At 40.5% G+C, this 24,264-nt stretch overlaps 1 protein-coding gene across 1 annotated transcript in view; it reads left to right on the forward strand.

Annotated features, from left to right (window-relative positions):
- The window catches only part of FSTL4 (follistatin like 4), an 865,477-nt gene that overhangs the window by 106,628 nt on the left and 734,585 nt on the right, over window positions 1–24,264 (forward strand). The window contains 1 exon segment of the mRNA XM_048861817.2: window positions 9,977–10,143. Within this exon segment, the coding sequence (XP_048717774.2) occupies window positions 10,072–10,143 (72 nt within the window). The 5' untranslated portion in view covers window positions 9,977–10,071.

Consider the following 24,264-nt stretch of genomic DNA (forward strand, 5'->3'; position numbering starts at 1 on the left):
GTTATTGTGAAACTGATTTGTTCTTTGTATTCGTGGTGGAAGTCAGAACTGATTTGGAGCCAGCATCGTGACCTAGGGTCTTATTGCATTGGTAGTTGTTTTTATACCCAGTAAAACAACTGCAGACCACACATTCTTACCTGTGTATGCACTTATTTTTTCAAAAAAAAGTGGGTAAGCACAATGAGAGAGCCCTTAGACCTAGTGTTCCACGCACAGGACTGAAAGCCAGAAACTTCTGAGTAAAGCTGGGCCTATATTGTTTTTTCAATTAATAGTAAGCTTGTCCTAAATAAATAAATAAATAATATTGCAGTTCTGGGGGCACTGAAACTATTTGCAAATAGTTTCATCTGAAAAAAGATACATTTTTGAAAAAGTAAAATGGTTCCATTTTGAAGTGGTCAAAACAAAAACATTTTGGCTTTTCATTTTGAAACAATACTTTGTTTTGGATTTTAGATTGTTTTTTAAAAAAAGCGGTACCAAAACACATGAAAACAATGAAATAAAAAAAAAATTTGGGTCGAATGAAACATTGTGTTTGTTGACAATGTGATGCAGTTGCAAAAAAGGCTAATATCATTTTGGCTGTATTAACAGGAGGGCTGTATGTAAGACACAGGAGATAACTGACCCACTCTACTCAGCACCGGTGAGGCCTCAGCTAGGATAGGGTGTCCAATTCTGAGCACTATTCTTCAGGAAAGATGCAGACAAACTGGAGAGTGTAGATAGAGAAGAGCAAAAAAAAAAAAAAAAAAGTAGAAAACCTGACCTATGAGAAAACATTAACAAAACTTGGGCTTATAAAGTCTTGAGAAAAGAAGATGTGGGAGGGGCGGACCTGATAACACCATCTTACGGGGCAAGGGTAAAAAGTATAAACATTTTATTTCCTCTGAAAAAGAAAAGCTAATTGCTTTGGTGCTGTTCACATTAGCCTTGTTTTTGTCTTTTTACATCTGGAACCATTAAAGATTGGTTAGCTAAAGTGTGCCATAAAAACAGGGGAATTCAACTTCACCAGCTTATGGAGGCATAGCCCAAATATGTTGAGGGCCATTATAAAGAGGTCTATGATCATCTAAAGGTAGGACAAGAAGAAATTGGGTTAATCTGCAGCAAATGAGATTTTAGGTTAGATATTAGGAATAATTTTTGAATGATAAGGGTACTTAAAAAACTCTGAAATAGGCTTTTAAGGAAAGTCCTGGAATGCCCATCATTAGAGGTTTTTAAGAACAGGTTAGACAAACACACAGGGATAGTTTAGGTTTACTTGTCTTGCCTCAGCGCGGGGGCTGGACTTGATGACTTCTCAAGGTCCCTTCTAGCCCTATATTTCTGTGATTCTGTTAAACAATTTTTTTTACTTTTGGTCACCAAACCAAAAATTCAGCTATTCACTCGTCTCTACTCCTGAGTTCTAGTAACAGCTCTCTGAGTGTGTCATTTTATTCTGGCTGCTTCATATTGGTTTGAGCATTGGCCTGCTAAACCCAGGGTTGTGAGTTCAATCCTTGAGGGGGCCATTTAGGGATCAGAGGCAAAAATTGGGGATTGGTCCTGCTTTGAGCAGGGGGTTGGACTAGATGACCTCCTGAGGTCCCTTCCAACCCTGATATTCTATGATTCTAATATTAGTTTGCACGTCTGTGAAATGAGGATAAAAATTTACTTACCTCATGTGAGTGCAGTGTTTAAAAAGTGCTTTGAAGATCTTAAGTCTCATGGTGTATTATTACAAAGACAAGTGGCCACAAAAGCACAATTTTCTGTCAGATTTTCCTTTTAAAAAAAAAAGTCTCTCTCCCTGTTATGTTGGTATGGACTAAAGCCCTACTTGAATTGCGGGATGATAATCAAATATTTGCGGCTGAGTTGCGGACAAGACATGGAAAATCATGCAAAATTAATAATGGACCTTTATTAATTGTGGTAATTTGGAAGAACCAGAGAGAACATATTTAAGAAGAAATTGCCGCAGCAATATAAACACTCAAGTATATGTTAGGCTTGCTAATATTTTTGATAACCAGACATTTTGCTGCAACTATAATACAATTATTAATGCAGCCTGAGCCTCAGCTGCTGTCAGCTCAGGTAAATGGGGTTGTTCTGAACCAATGAGGGAAATAAGTGTGTGTTGCAAACCTTAAAATGTAAGCAAAATTGTGGACTGTGCAAAGTAAGCTAATTAAAATCAAAATTGCGGTGGAAGCCTAATATTGCATGATATGCAATATCGCAAAGTAAGTAGGGGGTTAGTGGGGCTTAGGATAAGGTATTGTCTGAATGCCTCCATAAGCTGGTGAAGTTGAATTCCCCTGTTTTTATGGCACACTTTAGCTAACCAATCTTTAATGGTTCCAGATGTAAAAAGACATAAAAACAAGGCCAATGTGAACAGCACCAAAGCAATTAGCGTTTCTTTTTCAGAGGAAATAAAATGTTTATACTTTTTACCCTTGCCCTATAAGATGGTGTTTTCTATAGCTCAGTGGTTCTCAAACTTATTTTTTTCCGCAGACCACCTGAAAATTGCTGAGGGTCTCGGCAGATCACTTAGTGATCTTTCCAAATGTTGTTTGTACCATTAGCTAACTATATAAAGCGCTCTGGATAAAAGCACTATATAAAAAATATCTTAATAATAGTTTTTTTGTTCTACAAATAAAAGCACACAACTCATATTTTAATATCAGTAGTCTTACATTTCTAATGCGATGGATGTGCCCTCTCTCCCCCGCCGCAGCAGTGCCCGAGCTGGGGCTGGGAAAGCGAGGTGGGATCACTCTCCGGCAGTCGCAGCCCTGGAACTAGGGAAAGTCACCTCTTTCTCTGGCCACCACAGCCCTGCATGTCCCAAATTCTTCCCACCCCTCTTTTCACCCCACTGCCCCTTCCCACCTACCCACTATTCCCCCCAAGGCCACCACCTTACCTTACATGTGCATCTTCTCCAGGGTCCAGGCACCTAATGGAGCCACACCTGCATGGCTCCACTAATTAGATGGGCGGCTTTTCTTTCTCTCATTTGCAGCCACCCAGGTGCACACCTTAGAGGGAACTATCTGTGGACCACCTGAATGGAGCTCGTGGAACACTGTTTGGGAACGTCTGCTATAGCTGATTCAGAATTTCCTGTGGAAATGCCTTTTGGATTTAAAATGTAATCGCTACAAAACTAAACATTTTCCTTGGAGGAAAAATGTTGATTTTTGCCAAACTTTTGTTTCATGTTATGTTGACCCACATCAAAACATTTTTTTTGGAAACAAATTGAAATATTTTGATTTGGGTCAGTTTGGTATTGAATTGTCTGCCTGAGTGGCCACAGTACCTTATGGGAGTTGTAGTTTGGGTGCCTCATGCTTGCGTTTTCTTTTGTGAGCCAGACTGCCTGGGTGGACTACATCTCCTATGATGTACCACAGTATTCCTGCCAGTTGAACTGTTATAGGGCATCATGGGACATGTAGTCCAGATCCAGAACCCAACCCATAGAGGAGAATGGGGACATGAGACACCTGAACTACAAATACCATGAAGCACTCCAGCAGCTCAGGGGGACATAGATTAATCTCAAAACAAGTAGAAATGAAATATTTAGATTAGGGAATGTTGAAACATGTAATTTTGATCAAAGATGTCAAAACAAAACAATTCAATATTTCGGAGTTGAAATTTTTTGGAACTTTCTGTTCCCATGAAACTCCCTGTGGCCAGAGGAAGAACATGTCTGTTCTGGCTTTTCTATCAACTCCTCTTGAGCAGTGGGTCGATTCAAACTTGAAGTTTTTTTAAAGTGTCAAAGTCAGAAGGTGACCTTTCCCCACTCCCCTTCGTTGGACACACTTCTCCATCAATTGATGTTAAGTTTACAAAGAGATGTTTTCTGTATGTATCAGGGTTTGATCTTCTTGTTCAGACCATTTATAATGCTATTAATCAGTTACAGGTTGTTTTTTTTTTTTTTTAAATTAGTAAACTTTTTCAAACTTCAGAGAAGTTTTGGGCAGGGTTGGGCTCAAGGATGGGGCAAAGATTTGTTAATTTTCGTTTTATCTGAACGAAACAGTTCATTCCTCCAGACTCTCATCTCTCTTTCAAAGACACACATATATAAGACATAGTTAGGCTTGGCAGAATTAGATTTTTATTTTTTATAAATTTGCTAGATAGCATTGATTTTTTTTAAAGGATTTTTTCCATTTTTCATTTAAATTTTCACAGTGGTGGGATATTATCAGGGGATCAGACAACGGGGTTGGGTGGGGATGGACAATTATTTAATGACAGACACAGAGTTAAAAAGTTAAAGCTTTATAACTGTTTAACTATAAATTGTCAACATCACATGTCAAAATATACAAAGTAAATATCCTTAAATTAAACTCTAAGTTCTCAAGCAGCATTTTTCGTACTTTTGCCTATCTGTAAATTTTGATGATTATAGATGGAAATATTTTTTATGGGTTTGTGAGTTCAGTGAAATCGGCGTTTCCTGACTCAAATTGAATCCTTCCAAGCCTAGGCGTTCTGTATATCCTATGCTACTGTCTCTCGGGACAACTGACATGATCTTCGTTACCCGCCAAATCCAGGAAATGTCTTGGGAACAAAATCAGGACCTGTACATGGCTTTCATTGATTTGACAAAGGCCTTTGACTCTGTCAATTGTGAAGCTCTGTGGAAGGTGTTGGCTAGATTTGGCTGCCCTCCAAAATTTATTAAGGTCCTAAGGCTTCTCCATTATCAGATGACTGCCACGGTTGTCTGTAGTGGCCTTGAGATGGAATCTTTCATCATCAAAACTGGGGTTAAGCAAGGATCTGTTGTTGCCCTAACCCTGTTTTCCATCTATTTAGTAGTCATTTTGGTCCTCATTAAAGATCATCTCCCTAGTGGAGTTGACATTCAGTATGGAATGGATGTTTGGCTCTTTAATCTTCGATGTCTCCGTTCGAAGTCTAAAGTCTTCAGGGCATCCATTACTGATCTTCAGTATGCTGATGATTGTGTCATCCTTGTGCACACTGAGAATAACCTTCAGTCCATACTGGATTTTCTTGCACAAGTTTACTGAAGCCTGGGACTCTCACTCAATATTGGTATAGGTGGCAGCCAACTTTCTCAAAATGCAAAAATCAACAGTAAGATCCAGCACAGGATCAAGTGCGCAAGTGCTCCCTTTGGGAAATTGATCCAATGCAGTTTTCATGGACGGTGACCTATGGCAGGACACCAAGATTCAGGTCTATAAGACAATTGTTGTTCCTACACCGCTCTATGGATGCAAAACCTTGATCTATTGACAGCACCTGAAGAGTTTGGAGAGGTATCACCAACAATGTCTCCAGAAGATCCTGTGCATCAAGTGGCAAGATCGCTGCACTAATGCCAGCATCCTCATTGAAGCCAATGTCACCAGCATTGAAGCAATGATCCTCATGCACCAACTTCGCTGGGCTGGACATTGTGTGTGGATGCCAGACTCTTGCCTCCCAAACAAGTCCTCTACTCTCAGCTCACCCATGGTCAGAGGAAATGCTACAAAGACACACTGAAAGCATATAAGAAAACTGATGTGGACATCACAAGATGGGAAGAGCAAACCACTAACTGACCCCAAAGGCACCATATTCTCCATCAGGCAGTGGCCCGCTTCGAGGAGAAGTGCTTTGCCCTCTAAGCTGAAAAGAGAGAGGAGGAAGGAAATAACTGTCTCCCAGCAGGCCACAAAATGTCTGTACCTACTGCGGGCGGATTGCAGTTCCAGGATCGGACTCCTAAGTCATCTCAGGACCTATACGTAAATCCGTGGTAGAGATCATCCTTTAATCGAGGGATCGCCAATGAATCATCACTACTGTCTCAATAAGGTGTATTTTAAGCAAGATATTACACAGAGTGACCAGACAGCAGATGTGAAAAATTGGGACAAGGGATGGAGGGTAATAGGTACCTATATAAGAAAAAGCCCCAAATATTGGGACTGTCCCTATAAAATTGGGACATCTGGTCACCCTAATTACACATGGCATGTACAATGCCTGAAATCCGCTGATGAAGTCTGAGTAACAAATTTACTCTGACATGAATAATTCTTCCTATTCATACAAAATATTTCTTTTGAACCATTTTTATGATTCTGAAAATGAAATTCAGAGGAATCAGGCTTTCACTGAGGTAATTCTGAGTGCCACTGGATATGTGTAGAGACAATCTATTACAAGAAAGTTGGCCATATTTTATGACCTATTGTAGCTCATCTGAAACTCTGTCAGTCCATTCATCTCTACTGAATGTCCTGGTCTATCTGAATTATCTAGGGAAGTTCAACAAAAATAAAAGACCTGAAAGCGCTCTAATGTGAATGTGATCAGTAGGAACTTTCTTCCCCAGAGAGTGAGTTTCTTAAATGTTTTCTGTTCACATTCTTTCTGCTAATCTGTATATTTGATATCTTCCCCCCCAGTTCTTTCTGACATCGCTTCTATATGAATTATACCACTGCCACCTGATGTGACTGTAAACTCTGAGGAAGTGAAAGGGAAAGGAAATATATTTTTGCCATGATGCACCCTATTGTGCTTCATTTTCCCTTGTTATATTTTAAAGTCACATGTCTAGTGGTTGCCAGTTACTGCTGTATGTGTAGGTTTCAGAGTAACAGCCGTGTTAGTCTGTATTCGCAAAAAGAAAAGGCGTACTTGTGGCACCTTAGAGACTAACCAATTTATCTGAGCATGAGCTTTCGTGAGTTAGAGTAGAAAATACTGCAGTGCCACAGTTATTAGGGAGTTTTTTATGGCACCCCATGTACACATGATGGAAAGCATGACTTAACAAACATCCAACAACTGTCTGAGTCTGAGCCAGCTCCCACTGAAGCCAGTGGAGTTGTATATTGACTTCAGTGACAGCAGGATCCAGCTTATCGGGGCCGTCCTTTGTGGGGCACTATGCAGTATTATTAAACTGGTGCCCCTATGCCCGTCGGCAGCCCGGGCTAGCATGTGTATTTTAGATAGGGTGGTCTTTTGAAGGATTTATTTAAAAAACTGTGTCTGAAGATCCAAGCATCTAAGGCTAAAGATGAATACTCGGATTGTGCATCTAAAAATCTATGCAAGGGTTTTTTAGAGATGTGATTTTTATAATCTCCAGCAACACGCTAATGAAATATTTTTAAAGCAAATTTTAAACTAAGGTCCTGTAGACTAACATGTTCTGAGTAAATATTACAGTAATGCACAACTGTTCTTATCAGTAAATTCAGAAACTGACAGTATATACCTGGAGGTTAGCAAATGCCTATTAATTGGCTTCATTACCACTTGAATGGCTCTTTAACAGTTTCAATGTTGTGCTAATAGGCCTGGCAGGCTGGAAGTCTTTTTCACTTTTAAATACTAGATCTCCTCCGAGGAAGACTCACCAGTCTGCAGCAGCCAGCTGTGGTGGAAGCCTACAGGAAGGGTCAGAACAGGGATAGGAAGAGGCGGGAGGGCAGACACTAAGACTTGGGGTTGCCCAAAATTTTGGGGTGCCCTACGCAGCTGTGTATGCTGCATATGCCTAAGGATGGCCCTGATGCTCATTTTGAGACTGAATTTAAAATCATTCAATTTCTGTTCAATATATTGGTTCCAAAGCTTTCTTTTCAGGAAGCTATCCTGGACCAGACTTTGTGGCTATGCCTATAGGGGGTGGCCACGCATATCAACATTCTGCAAATGCAAGCACAGTGCAAATTCGCCTTTGCTTTATTGTTGAAACATCGCCCAGAGAGTATGGGCCACACATCAGGAGAACGCTATACACAAGACAATATGGCTTTATTTCTACAACCAATATGGCTTTATTTCTACAACTGAAAATTGCCTCTGCTGGAGGTTAGAATTAAACTTCATCTATGGGCAGTTTCATTCATTGTTATCCACTGCGTTGTATCTTTCTTTTATGTTTGATTCTGGCAGTGTCAGAAACAATATACTAAATTAGATGGACAACTGGGTCTGATCCAGTATGGTAATTTTAAAGGTGCTTTAAAAATGATCTTTCAACTAGAGACCTCCAGTCTTTCATCCCATGGTGGGTACTGCAGTGCCCTCTATAGAATGGTTCAGTTTCACTCATTGATTTAATGCACACCTAATGGTTAGATTGTAAGCTTCTGGGGACAGGTACCAGCGTGTGTGTGTGTGTGTGTGTGTGTGTGTGTAGGCTTCGATCCATGACCAGGGCTTGAAGGGACTACCACCGTAGAAATAATAATTATAATAAATGACAATTACATAAAGAAAAGTAACTCCAAAGCACACCTTGCTAGGTTAGCTACAGATCCTCTTCCGCACCTCCCCTCCCCCATGCAGCTGGGGAGCTGCACCATCACTTCGCACCTTGAACTGTGACCTTTTTGTTCGGCTCTTCATTCCACATCTTTTAGTCTAACATAGTAGTTTTCAGGTTATCCAATGAAGTGGGCTGTAGCTCACGAAAGCTTAGGCTCCAATAAATTTGTTCGTCTCTAAGGTGACGCAAGTCCTCCTGTTCTTTTTGTAGTAGTTTTCAGTTACCTTGATGGCATTAGGCCATTTTTGGGTGGGAGAGAGGGAAGTGTACCACCAATCACTTATTAATACATAATTCAAATGTTTGTCAACAATTTGTCATGATCCCACTAACAAAAATTAAATCAAAGGTGGTAATAAGGATGCATTTAGATGTTGAAATACAGTAGCTACTTAATGTGATCAATTTGTTGTAAGAGGTAATTGATTATAACTTGTAGTATCTTCAGCTGCATTGCTGTATAGTTCCAGAATTCTTCAGAACAGCTGGTACTATTTTTAAGAAGGAGAGAGGGGAAGAAGCAGAAAGAGATTAGCAACTTGGGGCAGGTCTGCGCATTCCTTTTCTTTCCCCTCTTGTGAAAATGGGTTGGCCTTAGAGCGGGTTGGGTTTTTTTGGAAAATGCCGGATATATGTATGAAGCTGTGAGTTTTTCTTTTTCCTTTAATCTTTAAAGGAGCCACACTTCTAAACTGGGACTTGGAAGATTTTAGATGAGCTGAAGAGGGAGAGGAAGTGTGGGGTAAAATTTTGAAAAGGGTCTAAGTTCCACTTTCAAAAGTGACTTAAGCCTGTAGGCCCAGAAACGCAAAGGTATTTAGGTGCTTAACTCCCATAGAAATCAGTGGGAGTTAGGCACCGAGGTGCTTTTGAAAATTCAACTAGGTGCCTACCTGAATCTGAAGGCACCTAAGTATCTTCAAAATCTGGAAATCAGGCTCCTAAATCATGTAGGTGCTTTTGAAAATTGTACCGGTGGTCTAGCAGTTAAAGCACAGGACTGGTAAGAAGACTGGAATTGTGTTCCCAGCTCTGTGATATCTCGATTCACCTACTTCATGGCAGTGTGAGGCCAAATTCAATTAAGTATTTAAATGCTTTGAGAGCCTTGAATGGAAGGCACTAGTGAGGCACTAGTGAGGTATTAAAAGTATCTAAAATGGATGCTTTCAGTGCAGGAACTTCCAAGTGCTACATGGAAGTGGAGTGTAACAAAGAGAAAACAAGAAAGGCAAAGCGATTACACATTTGCTGTTGTTTTTTCAATGACGGGGGTCTAGTCTGTGTCCTCCTTTTGTAATCCTTCCAGTATCTGCTCAAATTTTGATTGGATATCTCTAGTTGTTTTCTTTTCCCACTTCACCTTCAGGCTTCCTGGGAAACCTTGCTCTGGTATCTCCCACAGGTCTTAAGGCTTTACATCTCAGTAAGACTGATTTTGTTACATAGACTCCTGCTCCATTAACACAATCTATAGGTTACTTCTAATCCTTGGAATTGATTTATTTAATCCTTGTAGATGCCATTTATTACACGTTATTCTCAGCATTTATTCACAGCACAAACAGATGGTCAATGAAACCAATTAACCTTTCCCGATCTCCCTTTCAGACTTTTCACGTCTTCTGAGTCTATGGACAAATGAACAGAAGCTATCAAGAGACTTCATGCCAGACTGTGATGAATAGGAAGGCTGGTTGGTGTACATGCAGCTTGCTCAAATAGACCCCATGACCACTAGACTGGAGCACCTGAGGAGGGCTTATTTGACAAAACAGGTAGGGAGAGAAGAATTATAAAAGATGAAATGACCCATGTTTGTTTTCTGCTGTTGACTGTGAAAGAGAGGACAGCATAACCTTTTTGCTTCTTTTATAGGACATGCAAGATGTGAAGAATATGTATTTTGAGTATGACAGATGAGTGTTTATTGTAAAAGCTAATCCTCTGGATAATCAAAGCCTTCAGTATATACCATGTGAATGTAAAAAAATCCATTTTATTAGCCATATACATACTATCTTTTGCCCCTCTCTTTTGTTAACATACAGTAAAACAAGCACTGTACATTTAGAGGAGCTTAGTTACTGCGGAGACTTAGGCTAAGACTATTTGTTTCTGAGAAAATAGTATTGGGGTGAATCCGCTTTTTGATCAATACATGGAATGATGTGGGCGAGTAGCATTTATGTAGCAACTGTTTGTCTTTAAAGTGTTATACAGAGAGTTAATTCATCCTCACTGCGTGCCTGTGGTAGGTGGTGGTCTTTTTTTACAAGTGAGGAAAATAAGATAAAGCAGTTAAGTTATTTGCCCAGCTCCACAGAAAGAGTCTATATCAAAGTCCAGAATTAGAAATTTTGACCTTTCTTTTGTAAGAATACCCAGGTTTACCTGCTCGACCTTGGAGGTGCTATGTTGCTGAAAGGTGTGCCAGATGTTTCTACTAAAGTAGAGTTATTTCTGGCTGGGCACCTGCTTGCAGAAAATAGCGATGTTTTCTTACCAACCCACAGTTATCTGTGTATCCAAATGCTTTTCTTGTCTGGGGACAAGAAAAAACCCAGACCTGGATACTCTTGATCTTGAATGAAGATGATGTGGCTTCTCTTAATCGCAATAATGGCTCAAAGCAACCCTCTACCTCTGAATAGCCTTGAACTTCCGGAGAGGATCTGGATCTGAGATTTGAGGCTAGGGTCCATCTTTAGTCCATGCATTTTACTATCTCCTGTGCTATCTCTTGACCAGGGACTTGATTTGTATCTAGAGGGTCCTCAGGAAATTAGGGCTATTCAGGTCTGGTCTACACTTAAAAAGTATTAGCAGTGTAATTGTCAGGGGTATGATTTTTTTTTTAAACTGACATAGTTATGTAGATGCAGTTATCCTGATATAAGAAGCTTTATATCAGTATAGTTTATTTTGTTTTGCCTAATCCAAATAAGTTTTATACCAAGATAAACACTTGTATAGTGGCATAACTGTGTCCATAACTAGGATGTTTTGCCCTTTAAACTATGCTAGCATAGTTAAATATGGCAAAACCTTTAAGCGTAGATGAGGCCTCAGTAGTGATCATAGAGGTTTCAGTGGGAGTGGAAATTATAATCACACAGGATACTTTGTTCACGTGAGCTTTTTCAAGTTTTTAATGTGATTCATGAGATTCCAGTCCTTCAAAGTGCATATGCAGGCAAATATTGAGAAAACACAGATCAGAGAATTTGTCTGTTGTATGATTTTTCTAAGCATGCCAAATAAAGTGGAATCTGCTCAGAGAGCAAAGAATTCCTCCCTTTCCTCTCCCAAATGATGGCTCCGTGGGGTACAGTTTAGTTATTTTAAACCATGGGACATTGGATCACTAGGGACCTTCAGCCAGCGGATTCCTTTAAGAATCCCTGTTCACCTGGGTTTATATTGAAACAAATCCACAAGCATCTCGGTGTTCACAGACTTCAGTGGACTGCACACCGTGGATGTTCAGAACCCTGTAAGTGATTAAACATTAACTTTGGATCCTTCTCCATTGTAAAAACAGGCTCCTATCACAAGAGCTGAAGGAGATGCTCTTCAGTAACTCCTAGGGTATGCTTACATTGCGCACTCCTTAGTGGGTGTGCATAGAGTACATACAATACATGCCCCCCCAGCATGGGTATAAACAGCAGTGCGGAGGGTGATGCTCTGTTCAGGGAAGTAAAGACATGCTGAACTCTGTGGGTATGTACCCTACACAGCTCTCTACATGCCCAAGCAGTGCGTAGAAGGGACTCCTGTCCAGGAGAATGGAAGCCACTCGCATATACAAGCGTAATCAGGGACTGCTGACAGTGAGCCAGGTGCCCGCCCCAGTCAGCAGGGCGGGGGGTGGTACAGCTGTGCCAGATGAGCTGCCCGGGCTGGGTGCTGACCTCTGCGAGCGGCAGCTTGACATGCTGCTGCTTTCACCACTCTGGTTCCTGGCCCGGTCACTGGCCATGGCCCTGCGGGTCTTGCTCGTTGTTGCTAGAGCCCTGCAACTCCGTGGATATCCACTTTATATCCATGGATATTCACAGCCGTGGATATAAATTGTGTGTCCGTGCAGGGCTATACCTGTCTACTCCAAGTCAGAGCATGCCTGGAGCATGTAGCTGACCTGCTGAGCTCGTCAGTAGCACACAGCAGTAGAGAGCTGGTAGGTGTGCTCACCAAGCTGGACAACCAGGAGAAGGCATTTCAAAAATTCATGATGCTTTAAACGGGAGGGGGCCTCCGATATCCATGCCTCCTAGGCAGTGGAGTTCACAGCTGTGACCACAGCAGTCCGTGACAGGCATTGTAGGACAGCTGCTGGAGAGTACTGTTATGGCTGACATCAGTAACGCAGTGTGTACGCTTGTGCTGCATCGACCTCCGGACAGTGACTGTGGCTCAACACCATTCAGTGAGGCAATGTGACTATTGCTGTAATGGGGCACTTTCATCAGTGGGAGACAGATTTAAGCATAGACGTGTGCACCACTAGGTCAACATGAGACGGATCACGTTAGCTAAACATTGTAATGTAGACCAGGCCCCAGTGATAAGAGGAGGATCTAATCAGAGGCATCGCAGAAATCAAAGGGTAAGGAGTTGTGTGAAATGTGAGGCAACAAAGGCCCAGCACTCTCCTAGAAGACTCGGATTAGGGCGGTGTTAACCGCTCGTTGTTCTTGTACAATATGAACGTGTTTGACTCTTTACAGTACAGATCTGGTAACAGGAATCAGATGAACGTTGGAGACTCCTTTTTAAAAACTTTTTTATTTAAAGAATGTATACGTTTCCATTTTGAAAGATCTTGTCTGGTTGGCCTGCATGTTCTGTTTTTCTGATCTAAAATTAACAACGTTTTTAGGGGGAAGCAGAGAAAATACTACTTTTATTTAACCAAACTTCCTCCCCCCAATAAAAGGGCATCTATGGATGAAGACTTATTTCGTGCACTAAAGTTAAGTCATGGACTTGAGTCTAATTTTGCAGCTGACATTCTCTGATGAAAATTTAATGCAACTATGTTCATGTCCAGCGGTATGCTACGTAGGAAAATAAATCTAACTTCTAGCTGGTGGCTCCATCTGTTCAAACTTTTCTGTTCAGATTGGAGGTAAAATGTTTTAATAGCTTTTAGACAATATAAAAAAACCTGGATTTTTGAGTCTGGGTTAATTCATTGGACAAGAGGGACACTGAGGCCTCGTCTACATCTAAAAATTAGGTCTATCTACCTATATTTCTTGGGGTTGTGAAATGTTTTGTCTCCTGTGCAACAGCTGTTGAGATTTGTTGCTGAAAATATGCATGCAGCATGTATGGCAGTAAAACTTTACATATAGTACTCTGCCCCTTACCACTGTTGGGGCAAATCATGATAGTCCCAAACAGTTCTCCGAAGGCCAAACTCTGCCCTCCTGTTACTCATGTTAAGTAGTACACAATAAGTCCTGTTGATTTCAGAGGACTACTTAACATGCTGCTAGAATTGTGGTGGATGAATATCAAGAGGACAACAGAAGCCATCCAGCAAACCTTTACACCCCTGAGCAATCCCTGTTCATCAGAATAATCCCATTGAGTTTGATGGCACTTCAACTGTGAGCAAAGATTGTTTCCTTGAGTAATAGTTTGCAGAATCAGATGCCTAAAGGACTGCTCCTGCAGCCACTGAAGTAAATGGCAAAACTCTCCTTTTGTTTAATAATGTAGGATTGGGTTCTGATGTCACTTATTGGAAGGCTGCACAGAGTTAGTGGCCAAGATAGGCTCTTCTACAACCTAAGAGTCCTGGCATCTAGTCCTCTATACTAAACAGTACACAACCTTGTTACACTGTTAGCTTTCCCCCCTGCCATTCAGAAGTGTGTTGGATACATTTGTTCTTTAGACTGTAAGCTCTTCAGAGCTGGGATCTTTTCTTCATGCCAGTCATCACACTCCTGGTCCTGAAGAACATTTCTCTTATTCAGAGACAGCTGGCTAGACTTGGGCTAATACTAAGATGAGCTGGAGAACTTTTCTTTCTCTTTCTCTCTCTCTCTCTCTTTCTCTGTGTCTCTTTCATTTTGTACCTTACGTCTTTTTTTATATGAGCAAAAACAAGCACAAAATACTTTAGAAAGGCTTTGGTTACTCTGCTTTATTTTCTAGAGCTGTGTTTGATGGCATTATAAGGCTAACATTTGTATTACTCTTTTTCACTATCTGTTTTCTGTTTGAATAACAATAAAAAGTGGGGTGGGGAGAAGGCAAACAGTAAATGCCATGGTACAGGCTTCTGTGTAATAATCCTCATTCTAAATGTACAGCATGTGTGTTTTTAAGATAACGCTAATAAAGTCAAATGATTGTGATGGACATTTATTATTAACCTTCCATTTTAATCATATGTCAGAACATAACGGAAGCTGGCAAGGATGTTAAGCTGTATTAGGGGAAAAACCTCTTCTTCTGATTTATGTGCTTTCCAGTTTTTAAAAAAAGTGTTTTGATGTTTTTAGCCAGGTTTTGAGCGCTGACTATGCCATTATTAAAAACAAGGATAACATGCCTTTCTTTCACATTAGAAAACTAATAGAAAGCACACATCAAAGCCCCAATCTGAAATGAAACTTGTTATTGACCTCACTTGCCGGGAGAGGGGAAATAATTAAACCTCAAGTGAGGTCCAGATGTTCTGATACCAAAACTCCTTCATGTGTTGTTCTTGGCTTTTCCCTGGTCTTTCTGTTTTGCTTTTTTTTTTTTTTTTTTTAAATCTAATAGTAGCTCCCAAAAATACTCTGACAATTTATGCCTTGCTTTCTGAATGGGACAGATTTTCAAAAATTCTTGGAATCTCTGTAATTGAAATCTACCTAATTGAAAGCGTAGATTTTCAAACTGCTCAGCACCCAGCATCTACAATTGAGAACAATGGGTGAAACTGGAAGCTGAGTGCTTTTAGAAATCTGTCCAACAGAATTCAGGCTGGTTACTGTGTGATCAGGGGTTATGAGAAGGGCCATAAGAAAATCCAGCCCTGTTGAGACCTAGTGGAATTTCAAGTTTAGTGCTTAAGGGCTTTGCTCAATTGGCACATCAGCATCTTGAAGCACCCATCTGGAAAACAAGACACATCAGGTCCCTAACTGGTTGCAAAGACTAAATTTCCACAATGAATAGGTTTTCCAGATGTTTGCTTTTGCCAGTGGTAAATATGATCCCTTTGTATTTTCATATCTTTGCAACGACAATGGAGAAATGATCATATACCATAAAAGTGGTGACTTTTGTATCAAAGCCTAGAAATGCTTAATTTGTCTACCATCACTTACTGGTTTACTTGTAAATGGCTTGCTTAGTATTACTTTAAAATAAAATGGATTATACAGTGTTTTAGCTCACTGGGATGCAATATTTCACTTTAGATGTGTTTTGTAAATAGCTATTGTGTGCAAGATGCTCTTGCTTTCCGTAGAAATGGTCTGCAGGCTATGCATACATATACATTTGACAGCTAATTTCATTTTGTTTTTCCATTAAAATTGTCTTGGGAGTTGACTTTACAACCAAATAGTCTGTATTCCTTGACAGGTGTTTTCCAAATAATGCTCTTCAAGTTTGAATTAAAAACCTATAAAAATGTAATACAGTCTTGACAGATAGTACTACCAATCAAAAATAAACTCTCACCCTGTTTGACATGAATAATGTTGGTTTTGGCCTCCTTGTTGCATATCAATAGTGTTTCTACTAAGTAATTTAAAGGAACAGAATCTTTAAACTAATATCGTTGTTGACCCTAGTTGTTGAAGGATTCTATTAAACTTGTTTAAAAGCATATATAACTGTGAATTCCATTTGATGAACTATTTTGGATGAGAAGCATCATAGGAACTATTCTGCAGGCAGGCAATGCTTAAAGAGGTGGTATTTCTCAGAAGCAGGTCAGCAGGTAAAGCAGTGAGTAGAAAATGGCAGATACCTTGTCATCTATGCATCTCAACAACCTGATTCTGAACGCAGTTTGGCAAATAATTTTGCCAGTATAGAGTCCCATTGGTCTCCCGGACCACCATGTGGTGGGGTTGGGGAGAACGCTTTCTAGGATTAGGTCAGGAATGTAGTGAGTAATGGGACTCCTCACATGCTAAAATTTAAGCATGTGCTTAAGTTGTATCAGGGCCAGAGTGCTCAGTCCATTGCAGGTTTTGACCCTAATGTGCTCTTGCATGAAATATTTGGGGGAAAAATGGAATCTAGTTCTGTATAAGCAACCTATTTTCATTGTAGAGTAGAAAACATAATTTTGTTTTTCCCCACTCCTTTTAACAAGAAAATCCCCATCCAATGTACATAATTATTAGAGGTGGGTCAGAAATGGTATTTTCATCTGAGAGAGTTTTCAAGATTTCAAAATTTTTCCCATTCCAAGTCAAAATCTCAAATTTTCATGATTCTGGAAAAAGTTCAGATTGGGTTAGTTGAAACCTCTTGTTTCAATTTTGACCTTTTTTCAATTTTTAAAACTTTTTAAAATGTAAAACGGCTGAAATTTTGAAATAAAGTTTAGAGCAAAAAATGAAACTTTTCATTTTGAAAATGTCACAACAGAATGTTTCAACAATTTCTAAACTTTTTCTAAAAATTCTCAAATTGAGAGATTTGTCGAAACCGACCCTTTTCCACAGTTTGCTTTGACGAATCAACATTTTCCAACAAAAAATGCTTACACAGAAAATTCTCGACTAGTTCTCATCGCTATCATTGTAAATGTCATAAATCTCCTGCCCCCAAAAACGTACAGTTAATCTGGCTTCAGGAATATTTCTGGTCTGTCTTTGGTCTTTTATGTTTTAAAGAAAAAGGGTTGCAGAATTGGAATTTCAATGGTAGGAACATGTGTAGACTTTGCTATGGCAGAAATCCATAACAATCTGAGTCGTGATAATAACATTATTAATCCAAACACTCAAAAACAAAAATGTTTAGCCACTTCAAAATTTGTTAGACATAATCTATAGGGAGACTTACTGTTTTGTTTCTTTTTGTATTGGTAATTAGCAAGACCGTTAACTTGACAGAAGCAGGTAGAGTTTTAGTCTTTGAAAGTTGTAGCAGTTGGTAACTGTGGGGTATTTCCATATTGATACTGATAATAATTACACCTAATCTCTTTGAATTAAGTCTGAGCTGCAGAACCTTTTGATTGTAATGGGCCCAAAAGTTAGCCATAGTAAAACCAGGGTTTTGCTCTATAGCTTCATCTGTTTAGATTTGTGGAAAACCTGTTGATTTAGGGTGCGGGTTGAAGGTATGTAATCCAGGAGGTAGTTGCTCAGATCAAAGATCTTAGTCTGTCATTGGTTTTGTACACTTTTACTCTAGAGTGACTTTGGTGAACAGTCCTGCTCATTCTTATATGGGTTATGTCTGTGGGATAACTATTATGCCTACACTGCATTCATAGCTCGAGGTATAATTCAAATGTGGCTTCTAACCTGACTCCCACAAACACCTAAAAATCTCTAACTTGAGGTAAATGGGGCTTTAAATTTGAGGTAGCTGGCCCACCAGTTCTTGAGCCTATAAAATCATTTAAACACTTTAAATTGGCCCTTTTATGTTATGAGGATCAGTTTGTAAACAAACATTGAATGATTTTGAAAGCTAAAAGTACATACACTGGCTGATGTAAACTGGTATAGCTTCCTTTGACTTCAGTGGAACTTGACCAGATTACACTAGTTGAGAATATGGGCCCAGTACGTTCAATAAAACCTTTCAGAGGCCTTTAGAGAGAGAGAGAGAGAGAGAGACAGACACAGACAGTGTCACCAGGGACCTCACATTCTTTTATTGCCATTTATTCAGATTTGCCAACTGTCTTGCCTAATGGAGTTTTGTAGGATCTGGAAAAGTGTTCTAATTTCCGGCTCCATATATTTTTCAGACTCAAAAACATTCATTAGTTTCATGTACTGTATAGACGGTGAATTAATTTCCTATTTTTCTCATGTCCTTGTGTTCACTGCATATTTAATTAACAATATATAATCTGAGTGTTCTTGCTGCCAGTTATTTCTCATTTGTACTCACATGGCACCCCACTCATAAATCCTTCACCAGGTCCCAGATTGACCTTTGGGAGTGACAGCCTTTCAGTCTGCCCCTCTGTCTCACTTGAGAAAAGATTGTAAATACAACACTGCAGTCAAATCAATAGTCATCGCACCTACTACTGACTTCAGAATCTAAAAGCCACTGAGCCAAACTTGTGCATCGGTTAGTTAACAGCTGCTTCCATAAGCACCACCTAGCAATAAAACTATATAAGTGCCAAGAAGATTTATGGTTTTCTGTTGCTAAGCTCCCAGTCAGATAATTTTTCAGTGTCCACTTTTCTGCGGTATTGCATAAAATGGAATTATTTAGAATTTGGTTAGATCCTTTTCATTTGGAAAATGGCTTATTTTGGCAAGTGGATAGCAAGGACTTGGAGGGACTCCAGCCATTGGCCAGGACTGAGACATGTAGTGTTTTGTCCATTATTTTGATATTAGTTCTGACATCTTTTAGGAATCCCATTCCCCATGTCCTTTTCCATTGCTGGAAAATAAGTTTGACCAGAGTTGCTGAGGTAGGAACCTGCATTACATGGTTAAACACAAAAGCTGTCCAGTGACCAAACAAGGGGTGGCACAATAAGAAAGAGAGAGGTTCTCTGGAGGCTCTGGTCTGAATGCAGCATTGCTCAGAGTTTAGGGTTTTATTGAAGAAATTCTGTTTTAATCCCAGTCTGGTAACAGTCACTGGATGCAAACCCACCAGGCAGTTTACAAGCAATAAACTTAAACAATATACGCAAACAATACAAGGTAGCTTTTCAGCTCCTTTACCCTAACTTTTGGCCAGCACAAACTCCTTATACACAACACTTGTGTCTCTCTGTTCCTGTATCCCGATTATCCCCCAGCTGCCCCAAAGCCTATAGAGCACCTCTAACCAGTGTGAAAGGCTAAACCAGCCCCCGCAACCCTAGAATTAAAAGGAAGCAAGGTGTTGAGGTAAATAGCTGCTAATTAAGGCTCTGAGGCTTTCTGGCAGTGCAAAGCTACCAAGTGTCGGATGTCTTGCATGACACGACCTATTTGGCAGCCCTGTCAGATTTTGCCAGCCCAATTGGATTCTCGTAGATTCAAATGGGCTTTGGGCAAGCACTCCAGACAGTGGTGGGTGGTTTTAGGGAGTCAGGCCACCTTGCCCCTTTTTGATCTCACATAATCACCAGGCTAGTGTGGAGGTGGGAGGAGTTGGGGCAGGGAGAGAAGTGGCAGAATGGGGGATGGCCTAAAAAGAGGGATGGGGAAAAAAGGGGGTAGCTGCCACTGGCTCACTAAGCCCATTCTGGTCCTACTTCACACAGGGCTGAGGCCTAGTTATCTTTTCATAGAATCAGAGACTTTAAGGTCAGAAGGGACCATCATGATTGTCTAGTCTGATCCCCTGCATAACGCAGGCCAGAGAATTTCACCCACCCGCTCCTGTAACAAACCCCTGACCTATTCCTGAGCTACTGAAGTCCTCAAATCGTGATTTAAGGACTTCAAGGTGCAGAGAATCCTACAGCAAGTGACCCGTGCCCCATGCTGCAGAGGAAGGCGAAAACCCCCAGGGCCTCTGCCAATCTGCCCTGGAGGAAAATTCCTTCCCGACCCCAAATATGGCGATCAGCTGAACCCTGAGCATGTGGACGAGACTCACCAGCCAGACACCCAGGAGAAAATTCTCTGTAGTAACTCAGATCCCACCCTATCTAGTGTCCCATCACAGGCCATTGGGCATATTTACTGTTAATAGTCAAAGATCAATTCATTGCCAAAATTAGGCTATCTCTTCATACCATCCGCTCCATAAACTTATCAAGCTTAGTCTTGAAGCCAGATATGTCTTTTGCCTCCACTGCTCCCCTTGGAAGGCTATTCCAGAACTTCACTCCTCTGATGGTTAGAAACCTTCATCTAATTTCAAGTCTAAACTTCCTGATGGCCAGTTTTATATCCATTTTTTCTTGTTTTTGATACTGATTGATACTGAGCTTAAATAATTCCTCTCCCTCCCAGGTATTTATCCCTCTGATATATTTATAGAGAGCAATCATATCTCCCCTACTTTTGGTTAGGCTAAACAAGCCAAGCTCTTTGAGTCTCCTTTCATAAGACAGGTTTTCCATTCCTCGGATCATCCTAGTAGCCCTTCTCTGTACCTGTTCCCGTTTGAATTCATCCTTCTTAAACATGGGAGACCAGAACGTGTCACAATATTCCAGATGAGGTCTCACCAGTGCCTTGTATAACGGTACTAACACCTCCTTATCTCTACTAGAAATACCTCACCTGATGCTTCCCAAGACCGCATTAGCTTTTTTCACAGCCATATCACATTGGCAGCTCATAGTCATCCTGTCATCAACTGATACTCTGAGGTCCTTCTCCTCCTCTGTTCCGTCCAAGTGATGCGTCCCCAGTTTGTAAAAGTACTTTGGGGGTCTTTGAAAGGCAGGGACAATAAGAATTTATTAGACAGGTGGAGGTATCTCTTAACATGTAACCTCGTTTGGAATACAAGGGGTGGGACAGGGAGCATCCACAGGGCTGCTCAGAGATGTCTGTTATGCGGTGAAGCCCTGGGGTTTACATGTTGTCACATGTCAGCGCTTTAACTTGTGCTTTTTTAGCTGAGGCTTTGATTTCTGTGTAGTTTTATTGTAAGGAAAAGCCTGAATTTTCTGAATATTTGATTAATGAAAATTGGCCTTCCACATGGATGCACAGTGCAGTACTTTCTACAGAGCATTAGAAGCTTTAAATGAACCCAGCCGTTCTTTGAGAGAGAGAGAGAGAGAGAGACATATCACCATTATGCAGCACAGTGATAAAGTATCTAAGGTGATGTGAAGTTCAAATGGGGGAAAAAAGAAACCATAGACAAGTGTCCCTAGTTTTCAGTGCTTGCTTGTGATATAGAATCATAGAACTGGAAGGGACCTCGAGAGGTCATCTAGTCCAGTCCCCTGCACTCGTGGCAGGACTAATTATCTAGACCATTCCTGACAGGTGTTTGTCTAACCTGCTCCTAAAAATTTCCAATGTTGGAGATTCCACAACCTCCCTAGGCAATTTATTCCAGTGTTTACAGACCCTGACAGTTAGGAAGTTTTTCCTAATGTCCTACCTAAACCTCCCTTGCTGCAATTAAACCCATTGCTTTGTGTCCTACCTCAGAGGTTAAGAAAAACCATTTTTCTCCCCCCTCCTTGTAACAACCTTTTACATACTTGAAAATGATTATCTTGTCCCCTCTCGACCTTCTCTTTTCCAGACTAAACAAACCCAGGTTTTTCAATTTTCCCTCATAGGTCATGTTTTCTAGACCTCTGATTATTTTTGTTGCTCTTTTCTGGACTCTCTCCAATTTGTCCACATCCTTCCTGAAATGTGGTACCCAGAATGGACACAATGCTCCAGTTGAGGCCTAATCAGTATGGAGTAGAATGGAAGAATTACTTCTCGTGTCTTGCTTACAATACTCCTGCTAATACACCCCAGAATGATATTGGCTTTTTTTGCAACAGCGTTACACTGTTGACTCATATTTAGCTTGTGGTTCACTATGACCACCAGATTCCTTTCCGCAGTACTCCTTCCTAGGCAGTCATTTCCCAGTTTCTATGTGTGCAATTGATTGTTCCTTCCTAAATGGAGTACTTATTGAATTTCATCATAATTATTTCAGACCATTTCTTCAGATCATTTTGAATTTTAATCCTATCCTCCAAAGCACTTGCAACCCCCTCCCAGCTTGGTATCATCCGCAAACTTTAAGTGTACTCTATATGCCATTATCTAAATCATTGATGAAGATATTGAACAGAACTGGACCCAAACTGATCCCTGCGGGACCCCACTCGTTATGCCCTTCCAGCATGACTGTGAACCACTGATAACTACTCTCTGGGAATGGTTTTCCAACTAGTTTTGCACCCACCTTATCGTAGCGCCATCTAGGTTGCATTTCCCTAGTTTGTTTATGAGAAGGTCATGTGAGACAGCATCAAAAGCTTTATTAAAGTCAAGATATACCACGTCTACAACTTCACCTCGATCCACAAGGCGTGTTACCTTGTCAAACGAAAGCTATCAGATTAGTTTGACATGATTTGTTTTTGACAAACTCATGCTGACTGTAAATTATCACTTTATTATCTTCTAGATGTTGCAAATTGATTGCTTAATTATTTGCTCCATTATCTTTCTGGGTACAGAAGTTAAGCTGACGGGTCTGTAATTCCTTGGGTTGTTCTTATTTCCCTTTTTTATAGATGGGTACTATATTTGCCATTTTCCAGTCTTCTGGAATCTCTCCCATCTTCCATGACTTCTCAAAGATAATCACTAATGGCTCAGATATCTCCTCAGTCAGCTCCTTGAGTTTTCTAGGATGCATTTCATCAGGCCCTGGTGACTTGGACAAATCAGATGCCCTCAAGTAATTTTTAACTTGTTCTTTCCCTATTTTAGCCTCTTCTGGTCCTACCTAATTTTCACTGGCATTCACTACATTAGATGTCCAATCACCACCAACCTTCTTGGTGAAAACTGAAACACAGAAGTCATTAAGCACCTCTGCCATTCCCACATTTTCTGTTATTTCCCACCCCGACCCCCCACTGAGTAACGGGCCTACCCTGTCCTTGGTCTTCCTCTTGCCTCTAATGTATTTGTAGAATGTTTTCTTGTTACCCTTTATGTCTCTTGCTAGTTTGATCTCATTTTGTGCCTTGGCCTTTCTAATTTTGTCCCTACATACTTGTGTTGTTTATTTCTATGGGGATTGCTCATACATAGTTGCTGTATAAATACCAGATTGCATGAGCCAAATTTACTTCAGAATAAGACTGCGGCTTACCCAACTTTGTAAAGAATTGGGAGAGCTATAGATTAAAAAAAACCCATAAAACTGCAAGGTATTATTACAACAGGTTAGTGAAAACTCCTGTTATGCGCAATATCTGAAGCAGCATTCTCTCTCTAAGTATGAGAATGCCCGGTTTAAATAACATGTCTATATACAGCATTTGTTGGATATTTATGGTGCTAAATTTGTCATGCAAGGTTTATCTACAGCCCAGTGACAGGAAGCAAAGTTTTTGACTCCGTCTGTGCCGACATTGGTGTCAATACGCTGTCATTTCTATATCATTTTAAGGGCTATGTGTGAAAATGGAATTGGTATCAACCTGTTATAGTGCAGTTAAAAATAAATTAACTTGCTGTCCTGACTGTACATGCTCTGTGAAAAAAGGACTTCTTTCCTAAGGGCTGTTGAATTGGAAATCTGTCACAAGAAACAAGTTCACTTGAAAATGAAAAAAGAAAAGGAGGACTTGTGGCACCTTAGAGACTAACCAATTGATTTGAGCATAAGCTTTCGTGAGCTACAGCTCACTTCATCGTGAATGCATCCGATGAAGTGAGCTGTAGCTCACGAAAGCTCATGCTCAAATAAATTGGTTAGTCTCTAAGGGGCCACAAGTCCTCCTTTTCTTTTTGCGAATACAGACTAACACACCTACTACTCTACAACTTGAAAATGAAAGTGAATTTGTGAATGGACTCTGTTAGGGGGCTTATTCCTTCACCCACTTACTTCCCTGGTCCTCCTCGCATGAACAGAGAGCAACAATACCCCAAAGTCCAGAGGTGCAAACAATTTGATGTTTATTGGGGTGAACTTCCAGCAAGCATGATTCCGGTTTCCTTCCTTAGTGTCCCCCTTCCCAGCTCTGACACCACAGAGCCTTACCTGGGTCCCTGTTCCCATTCCTCCCTTAG

This window comes from Caretta caretta, chromosome 8 (genome assembly GCF_965140235.1).
Source record: "Caretta caretta isolate rCarCar2 chromosome 8, rCarCar1.hap1, whole genome shotgun sequence".
NCBI classification, from domain to species: domain Eukaryota; kingdom Metazoa; phylum Chordata; order Testudines; family Cheloniidae; genus Caretta; species Caretta caretta.